We start from the raw sequence: 16,195 nt of genomic DNA, 5'->3' as shown, positions 1-16,195 counted from the left end.
CAGAAGGCTTGGCATCTTATCAGCCCAGCCCAAAAACTTTTGTAAAATTATAAATTAGACATTATAATATATGTTAAAGATTAAAAGATATAATACATAAAAATTACTTTTTCTTGGCTTAAAGAAAAGATAGTGTTTTGTTTATTCACTTATTTTCCAGTCTTTAAAAAAATGACTTAGATTACTAAACAAATTCTTAATTTAGAAAAACACTGAAAATGTTTAGTAATTGTGATTTTACGGCAGTGAGCGCTGCCCAACACTTAATCCACTTGCACTGTCATCTGTTCCTAGATGCTCAAACTCATGGCATCTCTTCAGAGCTGGCGAGAGGGACAGAAGCTCGGGCTTGCTGTATCCAGCGCTACACTGTATCTGTTTCCAGCTGCATTTTGCTGTTTGGGTTGTTTCATTACTTTCTTCCACCAAACAATAGAAATCTCTCCTGTGCATGGAGTTCCCGTTAGACAGTAATCAACAACAGCTTATTTACTCTTTATATGACTTTTTTGTTTCTAAAGTAGCCCTTTCCTAATGACACTTGGGCACTGGTAAATCATGTTATTATCTTGGCAGTTGTAGTGATCTTTGTTGTCGGGAAGATAAAGGTCAGTCATGTTTCAAAACACAGCAGAAAACACCAGGAGTTCTAATATGTGATACTTGTGGTTTGTAACTGTTAAATTGGAGATATCTATATGACTCAGCTGCTGGGGCCTAGTTGATTCCCATGAGGGTCAGTAGCTGATCTTTAATCCTACCTTTTATAAATATTCAGACCATACATAAGCCAAGTGAGTGAGGTAGGTATATCAGGAAATCTTGAAGCTATTGTGTGAGTAAAAGTTCAGAGTATTTGCTTTAGTATCACAGGAAGGGAAACAGGCATCATCTGGACATAATGAGGGCAGAGTTGTCTGCATCATTTGTTCATCATGCCTGTCATGTGCTCTTAGAGTGCACCTAGATTCCTAAAATGAATGTAACTATGCATTAGAATACAGCTCTGCAAACATCCTAACTGCTCTTGGTCACATGGTAAGGTACAGTAATTAAACACCTGATAGGTCTGCTTCATTGGGCACAGAAAATAACTTATAATCCTTCTTCTCTGTGTAATGGTAGGGACTGACCTTGATTTTGGGCAGCCTTTCCTCCAATTTTAAGATAAATTAATCTACCTAGTGGCATACTTGGGGCTTTGATGGAACAGTTTTAACAGTTAAAGTACCTGACCAGTATTTGAACACAGTTTTACTCACTTGTATCTGTAAAGACTTAAACATATTAGTAAAACACATAATGGTGATCTAGAGCTTAACCTGGTTTCTAAAGACTATTATCTAACAAAAAGAACCATAGCATCTTGGAGCAGTAGTGGTATTAAAGACAAAAAAGATACAAGATGAGCTTGAGGAATCTCTTGGTGTCTGAAGATACAGAAGTAAAAACTAAATATAAAAATATTAGATAAAGTAGGTTGAAAAGTGTTGCGATATACTTTTCAACCCAAATCACCAATTTGTTGCAATATCCTCTTCAACCCAAATAAACCCATTCAATGAAGACACAATTCAGTAATTAGGAAAACAAGCTGCATGTCTGTATTGGGCAGATTTACCACTACACTCTATTCCCTCCTAGGAGATCCCCTGTCACTTGCCATTAGCCATCCTTCTGTTCCCATTTCTCCTCTCCTTCCCCTCTTCCGACTCCTTTTCCCTTTTTACTCCCTGACTCTTCCTCTTCCGTTTCTTCTCCTTTTTTCCACCTCCTCTCCCTGTCCAATCATGTTTTGGCTTAACATAAATCTACAGAAAAAACATAGGATCAGCCAAACCTGGAACAACTGGCACATCAGAATAAATAACAGCAGTATTCTGTTATAGCTCAAAGATTCAAATATTTACAATAGTAAATGATACAGCAACATAAAAATAAGTCTCTTACTCACAGAGGAGTTGGAATTAATGAGGTAATAAATTTAATCAGTGAGATTCAGCCATTGCACAACACAAACATCAGAATATCACATTGTAGTTCATAAATACATATTATTTTATATTTTGACATTTTAAAAGTGAGACTAAGGGCCAGCAAGATGGCTCATCATGGGTAATGAGACTTGCTGCTAAGCCTTATGACTGGAGTTGAGTCCCTGAAATCCACATGGTGGAAGGAAAGGACTGTTTCCAACAATTTCTCTTTTGACACCTATATGTGTGCCATAGCATGCACACATAGATAAGCAAATATTTTTTAACTGAAAATTTAAAGATAGAAATGAGACCATGCTAAAAAGGAAACATCTTGCCTATTTAATTCTCTGATACGGCATGGCCTGAAATCAAAGTCTGGATAGAAAATGGAGTGCCCCTCACCCCAGCAACTGGAGTCCCTAAGCTGTTGCCTGTCTGTAGAATGTGTTCCCTTAACTGGGCTGCCTTGTCTGACCTCAGAAGCAGCACAAAGTCACATTATTGCTCATGGGTAGGTAGGTCTTACCTCTGATATTAAGGTATATTAAACTTATGTAGATAGGACTAGGAAACTTGAACCTCTACTAAACTTGTGCAGAGTTTTTGTTTGTTTATTTATTTTGTTTTTGCCATTTACCGAAAGCAATTAAATATAGCATAAATTGCATAAATTGTCTCTGTACTATATTAGGTATCCTACTTAATCCAAAGATGATTTAAAGTGTGTAGGAGAAAGTATGGAGGTTGTATGCAAGCACTGCCCCATTTTATATAAGGGGTCTGAACAACCAGATTTTAGTACCCACTGAATCCTGTAACCACAGATACTGAAGGGCAGTGGTATAGTCCATTCTGTCTTAGTACGTGGTAACCAGAAATCTTGAATTTCCCCTATTTCATCTACTTGCTTACCCCTTACTTCATTCACTCATGCTGTTTACAGAAAGCTGTAGGCTGTAAATGAAGAAAATTATTCATATTTCTATGGAGAAATATAAATGGCTTTTTAAAATGTTTCATTGCCAATTCTTTAACCTGACATCATTAACTTGGTCACCAATAGGATAAATCACTGTGTTGGGGAAGGTTGCAAAGGTGTAGTTAAACCTGGTCTGTTCCATGTCTGCAGTGCAATAGCAGCAGCAGGCTCTCTCACAGGTGCTTAACTCTACTGAAAATAAGTCTTCCACATACTAGGAAGACTCCTCAAAGAGCTTAGTCTACTAAGTAACATGCAATAATGCCCCTGTCAAAGACATAGACAGGGCTGCACCTGTGGCTGTCTATGCATGAATGAGACCTCACTGCCATTTACTGAATACATGCTGTGTTTTGGTGATATTATGTATTTTTTTCTACTTAAATCTTAACACACCCATCATGCTATCACAAAAATAATCTTGGAGGCTCTTGAGCATGGACAGGTGTGGTTCTGAGACAGCACAGTGAGCCTGGCTGCCGCTCTGTTTGTTGTTCCACAGAGTCAGATTCTCAAAGCATGTGTCTATATAGTGCCATGTTCTTGTGACTACACAGGGTGCTTTCTCTGCCTAAATCTGTAAAAATCAGATTGCACTGGACTACCTAGACAGTGACTCTTGCTTTCTTGGTAAGAAGCACACCAATGAGCAACCTCAAGGCCACTCACTAGGCTGTCTTCCCAATAGGCTGTGCTCCCTCCTTTGAGTTCATTTCATCAATGTGGGGAAGTTCTTAGTGAAGCACTCTGTCTGGCTCTTTAAGACATTGAAACTTTTATCTTGCTACCTAGGGAATATCTCCAGTTTACATATATATTGAGAAGTTCATTTGCCATTGCAGTTCAAAGTGCACAGATCATATTACTGCCTATCTCATGCCCTTTACACATCTGTCCCAGAGTTTGGATGTGTCTCTGTACAGGAAACTAACCTTTTATTCTTTGAAGTGGATTTAAGTATCTTATTCTTAACTCATTCTATAGTTTTCTAGATTAGAAACTTACATCGTGTACGGGTTTTAGGTGGCAGAAGTGGTAGTAACTGAGGTCAAATAAAGAAGGCAAAGACTTCTGTTCATTTTTGGAAAGTGGAACATAGGCTAAGGTGGTGTTACATTGTAAAGATGGATGTGATTCATATGGCCCTCCAGGCACCAATGTGAGGCTTTTTCCTGGGTGCATTGTCTTTTCTCTGCTGAACCTTATGCTCCTGATGGTTTTTATACTCCTCCTTTGTAGTTAGTTCCTTGTGACCTTTTTCCTCAGGAAGTTAGTATAGTAGTGGTTTCACAGAGGCAAGGCTGGCATTTCACATCTGGGCTCTGGACATTTTCGTCTTTAATCTCATTAATCCTCACTACATCTTATCTGGGCAAGTGGATTATTCTTACTGGGGTAGACTTGAAAACCTAAGGTTCAGAGAAGTAAAATACCTTTCCTATGACACTAGTCGGTTCTACTTCTCCTCAGTTTGTAGATATTATACTCTCCATGAAGCAGCTGTGACAGGTTATGACTGTGCTTAATGCTTACCTGTTCTTATGTCAGTGGGAGAACATCTTCCCCGAGGGACTAATGTGTGTCGTCTCAAGGCACAAACAAAGCAGTAGTTTACATTAGCATATTGGTGCTTCATAAAAGCTGCTACTGGGCATGTTTATTATTGCAGCTTTACAGGCGGAGAAACTACGGTTTACAGGAGCTGACCCTTACCCCAAAGCCAGTCTGTCTCACGGTGGAGACAGGTCCACTCCTCTTTGAGTCTTTGCTTAAGCTCCCTATGCATGTAATGCTTATCGTGCACAAGTAGAACCAGATACTCTTAGTTTCAAGACTCAAGTACAAGAGAGCATGGGACTAACTTAGATAACAGAATTTGTCTCCTGAGTATTATCAAAAGGGCAAACACATCTATGACAAAGGACACTGAAAGCTTGTATGCATATGCATATTGAAGGTGTTGTGTGCAATGTTTGCATAGCGCATTCTAGGTACCAAAACTGTAGATTCAGCGCGGCAGATTAGAAGAACAGGTTACAGTTGTTTTGAATATCATGCACTGCACTCTGTAAATGAGCACATAGGAGAGAGTGGTGACAGGTGGCTGGTAGCAGACCATATGCTATTGTTTGTTGTGAGATTCTCAGATGGGTATCTGCCTAGAGCAGGATGTATAGATCAACATTTAAAGAGTTATTACTTACCAGGTTCTCAGTTGCCTCAAAAGCTGCTATATGCTGCTGCTTAGTTGGGTTTTACTCATTTGCCTCTTACAGACTTTATAGAATAAAAGGGTTGTTAATAATCATCAAACAAATTATGTTCTACAATAATCAAATTTACAGTGGTTGTTCACACAAATAGATATTTCAGCAGAAAGGGGGAGGCCATGGTCATAATGCTCCCACATTATACAGATAATTACTGTGAAGTGCAGTATAGTTTGAGACCAGAGATAAAAGTAACATTTATTTCCATCCCAATAGATTTCGGCTTTGGAAATTTCTTTAAAACTGGTGAACTGCTGGCAACATGGTGTGGCAGCCCCCCTTATGCAGCTCCAGAAGTCTTTGAAGGGCAGCAATATGAAGGACCACAGCTGGACATATGGGTATCGCTTTGCTTTGATGTGTTAAATGCATATATCATAATTGGTGCTCTGGCCTATCTTAGAAGCTCCTGGTAGTATTCTCCCCATCCAATATACTATTATTAGTCAGAGATTCTGGAAATGGATCTCTAGGAAAGAATTTAGGTTTTTTCATTCTAATATCAGCAATGATTTGAAGTAACATCGTAAGCAAAATGATCAAAATCAGATCACTTGGTATTAATTATGCTTAATCTTATCATAGGAGGTAACACTTTCAAATTTTGAGAAAATAACAAATTCGGGCAGGACTCCATCAATCCATGTGAATTTAAGAGCCGTGTAATGTTTAGAGAATCAGCATGTTTGAAGTGCTCCCTGAAAATGCCTGTATAACTTTCTTCCCTAGAGCATGGGAGTTGTTCTTTATGTCCTTGTCTGTGGAGCTCTGCCTTTTGATGGACCAACTCTCCCTATTCTGAGGCAGAGAGTTTTGGAAGGAAGATTCCGGATTCCATATTTCATGTCAGAAGGTAACAAGCTGGTCGTCATATTAGTTGTGCATTACAGAATCTGTACCGCATGAAGTCCTAGCCGAAGTTTCCTTACTGAGAGTTTGGTACCAGATAAAATGACTGAGTGGTTTTGGAAGCCATGGAGCTCTGCAGCACCTCCATGTAGACAAGTTCCAGCCTTCCTTCTTGTAACTGAGAACAGGAGCTACCCAGAGTAAGAGCAGCAAGTCTCCCCATTCAGCTCGAGTCTATAGACTTACAGAAACACTCCATAGATACAAGCTTACTTATTCTGTGTATGAAATAGGTTTTTAGAATTAAGTTTTTAAATTCAGGTCAGCTGGTGGAACTCTGGTGATGTAAATTGAAGTGCCACAGTCTCTACCTGTCTTGTCTTGGGCTATCATCTAGACAACAGTTGGGTTTGCTGTTGTGTCTTCAGTTTTCTTGGGGAAACACGGTTACATAGGCTTCGGAAACAGACGGCACCTGGATGGAATCCTGAGTCCACCATTCACTGGCCATGCAGTTTGGGCTCATCTGTTCAGTGGCGATGTCCTGAGGATGATTGAATTACTCTGCACAAAGCACCTGGCAGGGTGCCGAGCAATGAGTGGCAGGAGGCTGGGTGGAGGAGGGTGGTGAGAGCTTCAGTTCACTCAGCTGCAGCTGCAGCGTCTTAGTGTAAGCAGAGCCGATCCGTGTACGGCAACACTGACGAGAAAGCAGCAGCTCACTGGAAAGAGCACATACTCAACAACGCCTGGCTATACTGAGCATGCCTCAGTATGACCAAAGATCAATTCATTATACTTGTTCTGGGAATGAAGCCTAAATTGTTTTTCCTTAGTGGAAATCTAAGTCTGTGACTAGATAGCTTGAGAAATGCACTAGAAAGATTCTTTTAGATTATAGATAGACGTGTTCTTGCCTGTGTTTCTTAAATATTTCTTCAGCATCTGAACTTGACCTATCACTCATGTTTTCATTTGCTCATGTGTCCTTCTGCTTTCTAGTGAATTGTACAAAAATTGTTGTGCAAAATCACATGGGCCATGCAAGTATGCTTGAAAGTGACATGTCTGACTTTTTTAACATTGTATTTTCCATAGACTGTGAACACCTCATTAGAAGGATGCTGGTCCTAGATCCTTCTAAGCGACTAAGCATAGCTCAAATCAAGGAGCACAAGTGGATGCTCATAGAGGTTCCTGTACAGAGGCCTGTTCTCTATCCACAAGAACAGGAAAATGAGCCATCTATTGGAGAGTTTAATGAGCAGGTTCTGCGACTGATGCACAGCCTTGGGATTGATCAGCAGAAAACTATTGAGGTAAAGTGATGGAGTTGGCTGCAGAGGCCTAAATGTTCTTCTGCATTTATCGCTTGTAGCTCCATGACCACACCTGCTCTTGATCTTTTAGTAAACCCATCCTCAGTGCCTGGTTGTCCTGCTCAGGGTTCCCTGAGGACTGTATCAAGTCTATTTATAGTTAGTCACTGTTACTCAATCTCGTAACCCCTTCCTTTACCCGATCTGCCAAAACATCCAAGAAAAGAATTTTGGAAGAATAAAAAAAGGTCAAGATTGAAGATGAAAAATACAAAGTAGAGGAGTCTGGGTATAGTGGGGTACACTTTTAGTCCCAGCACTGAGAGGCAGACAGATCTCTGGGTTCAAGGACAGTCAGGGTTACATAGTGAGACCCTATCTCAAAACATAAAAAAATACAGAGTAGAAAGTTTCTTCAAAAGTGAAACATGGATTTTATATTGGCATTAGAATAGTTTATATGAACTACATATATGGAGCAAGACTAAGGGCTGAGCCAAGAGCCAAAAGGATGGAATGAGATTGAAGAAAGCCCGTGGGGTTGAGGAGAACCAGAGAAAACAGGCAAGTAGGTTGTGATTTGGAAATATTAATTGTTAGAGAACTAAGAAATCTATAAACCTCGAAATTTCCTGTTGGTTTCTTTCCTACCCAATAGTTAGCATGCTTATAGAACAGATGTGGAACCTGCACAGCAGCCCTGCCAAAGCTGGACAGTGCCTTAAGGAGACTCTTGTTACCTGTTGTAGTCACGAGGAAAACCAGACTTGCTCTTTCACTTTGTGCATTGTGAACTCAGTAATTGTTTCTCCATGCTTATCCATGGAGTAGCTCCTAGATGGCAGCTTCTGTGGAGTCCTATGGGATTTTGTTTTCGCTGAGGGTTTGTGGATCTGTGTTGCCCATACAACACCCAGTAGATTGTCAGGTGGAATTAGAAGCCAAAAGAGTTGTTTCTCTGTGGCACTGGTATCCTGGGAAATCTGGCAGACTAATGATGTGAGACTTTTTTGGGAAGCAAGTTTATTTTCAAGGTTTCCAAAGGGTGGAGCTGCAAAAACAAGAGGAACAGATTACTAAGAATGCAGACACAGTCTCTCCATCTAGCATCCAGATGTCATTCTCCAGCCCAAAAAATCACCAGAAAGCCTGCAGAGGCTTTGTTCATTCACCAGGGCCCTCAGTGATTTGAACGTTGACTGAAGCTATAGTTTGGGCACAGCGAGCGGATCAACCTTACTCATTGGCAGTCACTGGGCATGACGCAGTGATGACATTCCCTCCTAATGCAGAAAAAGTAATGGACCCCTGATAAAGAAATAAGACCAAACAGTTAAAGATGTCACCTTTGATTAATCTATAGACCTGAAGTGTATGTCTAATGAAGTGTAAGTCCTTTATTCTAGAATTCTAGAAAGATTTTTGCTTGGAGGTATAAAATCACTACTATAATTTTTTAAGTACCTTGGTGTCTAAAATTATCTTAATGAAAATAACACCTCCAAAGTCTTAAGCCAAAATTACTGTGGAAATTTATGTGAGTAGATCTCAGAGTGTTCACTTGGTCCTGTGCCCTTGGGCTGAACATCATAGTAGAAACTGTTCTTCCCTTCTTAGAAGACATGAGACAGAAAGAAAAGGTTTTGTGATTTCATTTTCAGGACACAAGGTTGTACCATCTCTTTAAAAAGGTATAGACCCCTTTGTTCGTGTTCACAGTTCTCTCCCTTCAGCACCTGTTTTCTCTTTCAGTCTTTGCAAAACAAGAGCTATAATCACTTTGCTGCCATTTATTTCTTGTTGGTGGAACGTCTGAAATCGCATAGGAGCAGTTTTCCTGTGGAGCAGAGACTTGATGGCCGCCAGCGACGGCCGAGCACCATTGCTGAACAAACAGTCGCCAAGGTAACAACGGCCCATGTAGCCACTATTCTACTTTTGTATGTGCCTTTTTATGTTGGACACGGTTTTTATCATTTGGTACAGAAGGTTAGGATCTCATCTTCTACAGTTTTTTTCTAGAAAGTTTCATCTACTGTCATTCACTGGATTCTCAAAACTTTTAATATCTTCCTCCTTTTTGAGGAGTAACTTTATTTTCGGTTCTGTTCTTTAAGAGGTATTTTATCTTTTAATAATTTGCTAATATTGAGAATTAATGGAACTAGCCTGTACTTGCAGTTCATTTACAGGTTTTTTACAGATTGTGTGCCAGCCGCTGTTATTAAGCACTCTAAGAGTTTGAATGCCTGGAGCATCATCGTGGTTCTCGGGGCTATATTATAGAAGTAAACTAATGAGTGCTGTTGAAGAGCCGATGGCAAGGGAGAGAGAGAGAGGCTCAGAGAATAGGGACTGCATAAGAGAGATGACATGAACACAGGTCTTCATGATGTGTGAGACTTTACAGGGACATGCAGTACTGAAGACATTATAACTAGAGAGGAGACACCCGGGATGGACACAACTGCTCACATGGACCATTTCAGGTCTTGTTCCTATTAATTCAGCCCATTTGAACTGGTCTACAGAAATAAAAATTTGGAGCAGTAAGTGGAAGCCATATTGTGAAAAGCTCTGACTGCCAAGGCTAGTATAAGTGAGGTAATAGTGAGCTTCTGAAGCCCATGAGGTAGAGTCTGGGAGATGGGAAGGATGGCTCTGTTAGGAGGGACCAGGGCAAGAGGTTGTTTAGTGTTTGTTTTGAGACAGAATCTCACTGGCTGGCCTAGAACTTGAGCTCACAGACATTTACTTGCCTGTCCTTCCCAAGTACTGGGATTAAAGGCATGACCACCATGCTCAGTCTTGGAAGAACAGAAATTTTTGAGAAATGCTTACAAGATTCTCATACTAAGTGAAATGCAGAATGCTGAAGATTTAATGTGATGCTGGGAGAAACAGGGACAAAGGCCAAGAAAGGCAGACCTCATATAAGCTTAGCTCTAATTTAGAAGTGCAGCTGTACTTAATGGTTAAAAGCAGGGACACCAGAGCAAACCCCAGATTCTGTGCCTAGCTTTGTCTGTTGCTAAGTGGTAGTGACACTAAGCGCTGTGACAATGTGAGTTGCTATTTGTGAAGCCCAAGAATAGTACATAGAAATGATAAATGTCTGTTCCACAGCAGTTAGAGATGATTCTCTTCTCACTGTCTTCAAAGGCCTGAGGGCACAGTGGGGTTGTGGCTCAGTGCCAGGAGAGGATGTGGTCTGAGAGCTCTCAGACTTATGTGTGTAGAGGCTGGGAAAGGAGTGCATCTTCCAGTTAGGATGCTTCTGCATCTGTAAGCAACACTTATAGTTCAGTGGGATTTGATGTACAGGGACACGAGGAGTCTTTGCATTAGTTTCTACAGAACACAAGAAAGGATGGAGATAAACATTCTTGATTTCTAACAAGTAAATCATATAGATACACTAATAACTTAAAAATAATGTGGTAATACAAATGTAAGGGAATACTGTATCAGTGTAGCTCCAGACATTTAGATCAGAGAATCTTCAAATTTGAATAGCACTGTTTTTAAGCAAAAGAGAAAGGGGAAAAAAGAACTGAGCTGTGTTGATAGTGAGCTGTATTGATGTCCTTCCTGTTTCCAAGTGTGGCCGGACAAAAGGACAGGAAGAGGATTCCCTAGTGCATTAACAGCTTTCTCACCTAAGCTACTGCATTCTTCTTAAACATTTCACATGGGAGTGGTGAGGGCTTACATCAGCAGTTGTTTCCAGCACATCATATGTTACTGTATAAGATATCCTTTCTTATCTGCCTGGTAAGCAGATAGCTCGACTTGTTTCTAATTTGCCTTGAGGTGCAGGTATATATAGTATACATGGCTTCTTTTACTTGCTAACTTTATTACTGCCAAGCACACTGCACGTTCTTTTCATTGCCCATATTGGTCAGGTCAGCATTAAACTGTGCATACAATAACTTCAAATGTGTCCAATTCTAATAAGAAGGCATCCCAGCTTACCTACTAACTTGTTGAAAGTGTCTTCTGGACCCTCTAAGAAGGAAGACCCACAGCTGAAGAAATGTTCTCTGCCCTGTGTTTTAGTGTGCCTTGTTAAACTGATTTCTCTGTCTATTTGGATGTACAAGTTTTAATAGACCATCTTTGTTTTAATTCTCTGATTTGGGTTTGTTTGTTTGTTTAAGGAGAGGAGGTCACTTGTTCCCTGACATTGCAGTAACAAAGCTGAGAAAACAGCATAATCTAATACAGAGGCCACACACACTATAGAATCATGCATACCTTAAGTTCCATATAGAGATGAATGATTTTGCTCAAGTAAGAATTTCTGAGAACCGATGTTCGTAAATATAAAAGGAAAACGGTGCCTTCTTCATAAGATGGCTACCAACGGCTGGAGAGATGGCTCCGTGGTTAAGAGCACTGACTGCTCTTCCGTAGGTCCTGGGTTAAATTTTCAGCAACCACATGGTGACTCACAATCATCTGTAATGGGACCTGATGTCCTCTTCTGGTGTGTCTGAAGACAGGTACAATGTACTCATATAAAAAGCAAAATAAATGGATCTTTATCAGAAAAAAAAAAAGATTTCTGCCAAGATAAAACTAGTCAACCTGTAGGGACAGTCGCATTCAGCAAAGTACAACTCCCATCTGCAAGGCAGTGTCACCGCCACTGAGGCCCCTGAAATACCCAGGAGCTAACCCTTGCTCACGGGCAGCCGTTGGTAGTGATGGGAGTCCCCTTATTTTTTTGTAGACAACAGTGAGCTGCTCACTGGAGGTAGGCGGCCAGTTGTCAGGCAACTGTTTAGGAAAAGAAAACTCTTACCTTTTCCTCTTCAACCCTAAAGTTTTTAATAACCTTCCTACTTCAAGTTTGTATCAGCTTTAATAAGGTGAAAATGAAACCCTTTTTTTAACTTTGCTAATTAGAGGTTGCTCCACAATCATAGGACAAAGCGTACTCGTAAGTTGTTTGGGTTGCCATAGCAAAATGCCAGATGAGCATTTACTTTCTCCTGGTTCTGGAGGCTCAAGGCACATGATCTGATGCCCTCAGTGAGTTTCTACCACATGCTCTTTTCTAAGCTAATCGATGGCTGCCTCCTGCTGTGCCCTCTCAGCACATGAATGATGGGAAAACCCTGAGTGAGAATACCAGCCTTCCATGTGACAGAGGCCTGTAACTCAGCCTGGGGGATGGGAGCGATAAAATAGTAACATTCTCTCACCACCTTTGCTTGATATCCTCCCTGATTAAAAAGGACAGTTTTTCCCAGTACCTAAGATTGAATCCAGCTATTTGTAGGTCCTTGCTAAATACTCAACTGTGCCACACCTCAGCTTCTGAAAGACAGCTCACACAGACTTGGAAAACATATCATTCTGTTTCCTAGGAAGTGTCACACAAAAATATTATTCTTCAATCTCAGTTCATGGTCAATTTCTGCAGTCCAAATGAATTGTAAAATGTGTGGAAGAGACCAGGTATGACAGTGCACCTAGAATCCTAGCACTGTAGAACCTGAGGCAGGAGGATTAAGGTAGCAGTGCCAGGTAGAACTCCAAAATAAGACCTCACCTCCAAAAGAAAGAAAGGGAGGAAGTAGGGAAACAAGCAAATAAAAAATTGTTAAGGAAAATGCAATGTGCTTAATCTGATGCAGCTCAGTCCACCCTAAAGAGTTCTAGGGAAATGGGATAGAAATAGAACAGCCTGTGATCAGATGTGACACCTCATTTTCAGTGCAGTATCATCAGGTAAGTTGTTCCCCACTCTCAGTCTGAAGGAGCAGGTTAAGAAATTGGGGAACTAGAAATCAAACTTTTAATTTTACCCTTTAATTGAAAGCTGGTGGTAGAGAAGGAATTACTAAATGTACATTTATTAGGAAATAAAAGTGTGCTGTGTGGTGGCCAGAGAGCCAAGACATATAACATAATCCCAAAGAAAGATGATGGGCGAGAAGCTGCTCCTTCATCCTGCTGAGAGAGTGCACAGCACTGTTTGCAGTGTTTCCCATCCACTGGCTACTGAAGGCTTGCTGTTGTTTTATTCTTTCTTTAATGCACTATGTCTGATAATAGTATCACAATGTATCCTATAGAAAGTATATGTTAAGTATACTCAAAATTTTGAAATGTATAATAACAACATACCCTCTCCTTAAAAATTATCAATTTAGCTGAACATGATGGAATATGTCTTTAATCCCAACAATTGGGAAGCAGCCAATATTGGCTACCCATGAGTTCCAGCCAATCTCAAACTATTGGCTCTTTTTGCGTTCCAAGGCTGCATGAGAAACCCTGTCTCAAAAACAAAAGCAAACAACAGCAAAAATCAACTTAAAATTCCAACTGGAAGCCATGAGACTGGCTGACACCAAAACTGCATTTGTCTTCCTGTCCACTTGTTTTGTCCTTGGGGTCATTTTAAGACTGGGAGGGGGCTGGAGAGATGGCTCCGTGGTTAGGACCACTGACTGTTCTTCCAGAGGTTCTGAGTTCAGTTCTCAGCAACCACATGGTGGCTCGTAACCTCATAGTAGCTCACAACGATCTAGAACAAGATCTACTCCCCTCTTCTGGAGTGTCTGAAGACAGCTACATTGTATTCACATACATGAAATAAATAAATAAATCTTTAAAGAACAAAAAGACTGGGAGGAAGAGCATTTATGACGCTGAGGGTCTCACACGTTACCTTTCAGCCTTACCTTCGCTATGAATTGGGCATTACACCACTTTTATAAGTTAAGAAAGAATTCAGTGAAAGTTAGATTGCCTGATTAAAGTCATCATGCAAATAATAAGTGATAGACCCACAAATCAAACCCATGCTTGACAAAGAAATTACAATTTCATGTGCCTTTGTTCCTTTGCCTGAAGTTAACAGTCGCCATCCTGTATCTTCTGTCCTAAGTGTAGCAGGAAAAATGGAGGTCATGCTTCTTCCTGTGGGGGTCTGGTGTGATGATTGTCCCTCGATGTTTCACACTGTCTGTTATGTTCAAAGCACATCTAAGAAATTATTCTTCCAGTTTTAAGGGCTATGGCTAGAAAAAGAGTTGTTAATCCTTGTTTACTTAAAGCACTAACAAAGGAGACAGAAGAACGGAATGAATCACCCACAGGAAGCCAAAGTGTGGTGCTTCATACCCCATCACTTAAGAGGTGCAAGCAGTAGAGTTTAGAAGAGAGAAGAAGAAGAAAACAGAAACCGAGCTCTGCCGCGATATGCATTTCTCCCGCTGCTCTAGCAGGCTGTATTCAGACTATATCTTCTCAAAAGAAAGGGACCTTCCTGATACCCTGAGTAGCCTCTTCTGTCTTCTTCCTCTTCTCCTGGGGAGGGGAAGTAGGAAAATACAATTACTTCATATGCTAATATTGTACTAGCTATGGGACTTGTTTATATCTGTGCCTCCTTGTTGATCTCCTGTTGGCATTTTTTTAAATCTTTCCAGGTAGTATATTTCATAAAAGAAAAATAGTTTATTGAATTGAGACAAAGACCATTCTTTGATTCCTTACAAAGGCTATCTTGTTGCCTGTTTGAAAGATTATTGTTATGAGACAGGAACCAAATTCTGTATAATTTATTTGAGAATATATGATTTGTGAGACTTTAAATTTAGTGTTTACCACGTATGTGTGCACGCACACACAAACACACAATCAACTCTTTGCTGGAGTTCTAGGAAATAACTTTTGTGTCCTAGGAGCAGTGAGCCTATTTGTTCCCACACTGTCTGTTCTTACTGTATTTTCAGGCACAAACCGTGGGACTGCCAGTGACCTTGCATCCACCGTCCGTGAGACTGATGCGATCTACCCTCCTCCCACAGGCATCCAATGTGGAGGCCTTTTCATTTCCAACATCCAGCTGTCAAGCAGAAGCTGCCTTTATGGAGGAAGAGTGTGTCGATACTCCAAAGGTACAGGTGGTGTGCTTGCGATGCAGTGCACAGGGGCTGGAGACCTCACTTGGATGTCGTGTGGTTTTGTTGAATGTTGCTTGGTGAAGGACGTCATCAAAGTGTTGGGAGACCAACTCTCACTGTTTAAATAGCAACTCCAGGCATATAAGCCCTCTGCTTCTTCCTTCCCTAGCCAGTTCTTTATAAATGTTTGAGTGCATGAGCGGGTCAGTAGGTAGGTTGGTTGACTCTTCACAAATTATGATTTTAAAAACAAAGTGTTACCAATTGTTCTGAATTATACCTTGTTATTGCTGTGTCCTCTCTGCACAGCAAACCATCAGCACAAAGTATAGGCTCTCTATTTGACTGAGTAAACATCCGTTTTGATCCAGCCTAGGCATGCTTAAAGGGTTTAGTTTATGTTCCCTGTATTGCATAAACTGGACTGTTAGGAAATGGAAGATGGCCACTTCTTTCGTGCAATGGATTCTTTTTGACTTGTAGTGTAAGTGGCATATACTCAGTTCCAGTGCTGTAGAGATGACCATATTAACAGAAGACAGTGTCCTAGGAAGAATGTAGGTTGTGCTCAGACTGCTTCACTAGGCTGTGTGAATTTGGGCAAGGTGAATTTCATTTTGCTCTGTGTAAAACTATGTTCTATATATGTATTTTAGGAGGCTGTTGTGACAAGTAAGATAATCTTTGTGATTTAGGGTAGATTTTAAGTAGTCAACAAATAGTGTTTCCCCATATTTTAGCCTCTTTAGGTGACAAAAGCATGAATCAGACTTGAACTTGTCTGGTCCCTTACTAGATGGATCTAACAGAAATTGTATGGAGTTAAACAGCATCCCAGTTACTGAATAAACTGATGAAGTGTCACATAACA

General features: G+C 40.5%; 1 protein-coding gene across 3 annotated transcripts in view; it reads left to right on the top strand.

The window, feature by feature from the left end:
- Positions 1-16,195, top strand: part of SIK2 (salt inducible kinase 2) — a 95,456-nt gene that overhangs the window by 67,469 nt on the left and 11,792 nt on the right. For all 3 annotated transcript variants that reach the window (XM_080930117.1, XM_080930118.1, XM_080930119.1), the window contains 5 exons: positions 5,445-5,569; positions 5,958-6,081; positions 7,176-7,396; positions 9,149-9,301; positions 15,154-15,318. In XM_080930117.1, the coding sequence (XP_080786243.1) occupies positions 5,445-5,569; positions 5,958-6,081; positions 7,176-7,396; positions 9,149-9,301; positions 15,154-15,318 (788 nt within the window). The remainder of the gene's footprint in view (positions 1-5,444; positions 5,570-5,957; positions 6,082-7,175; positions 7,397-9,148; positions 9,302-15,153; positions 15,319-16,195) is intronic.

This window comes from Micromys minutus (assembly GCF_963924665.1).
Source record: "Micromys minutus genome assembly, chromosome: 16".
In the NCBI taxonomy this organism is placed as follows: domain Eukaryota; kingdom Metazoa; phylum Chordata; class Mammalia; order Rodentia; family Muridae; genus Micromys; species Micromys minutus.
This window is presented reverse-complemented; position numbering and strand designations above follow the sequence as displayed.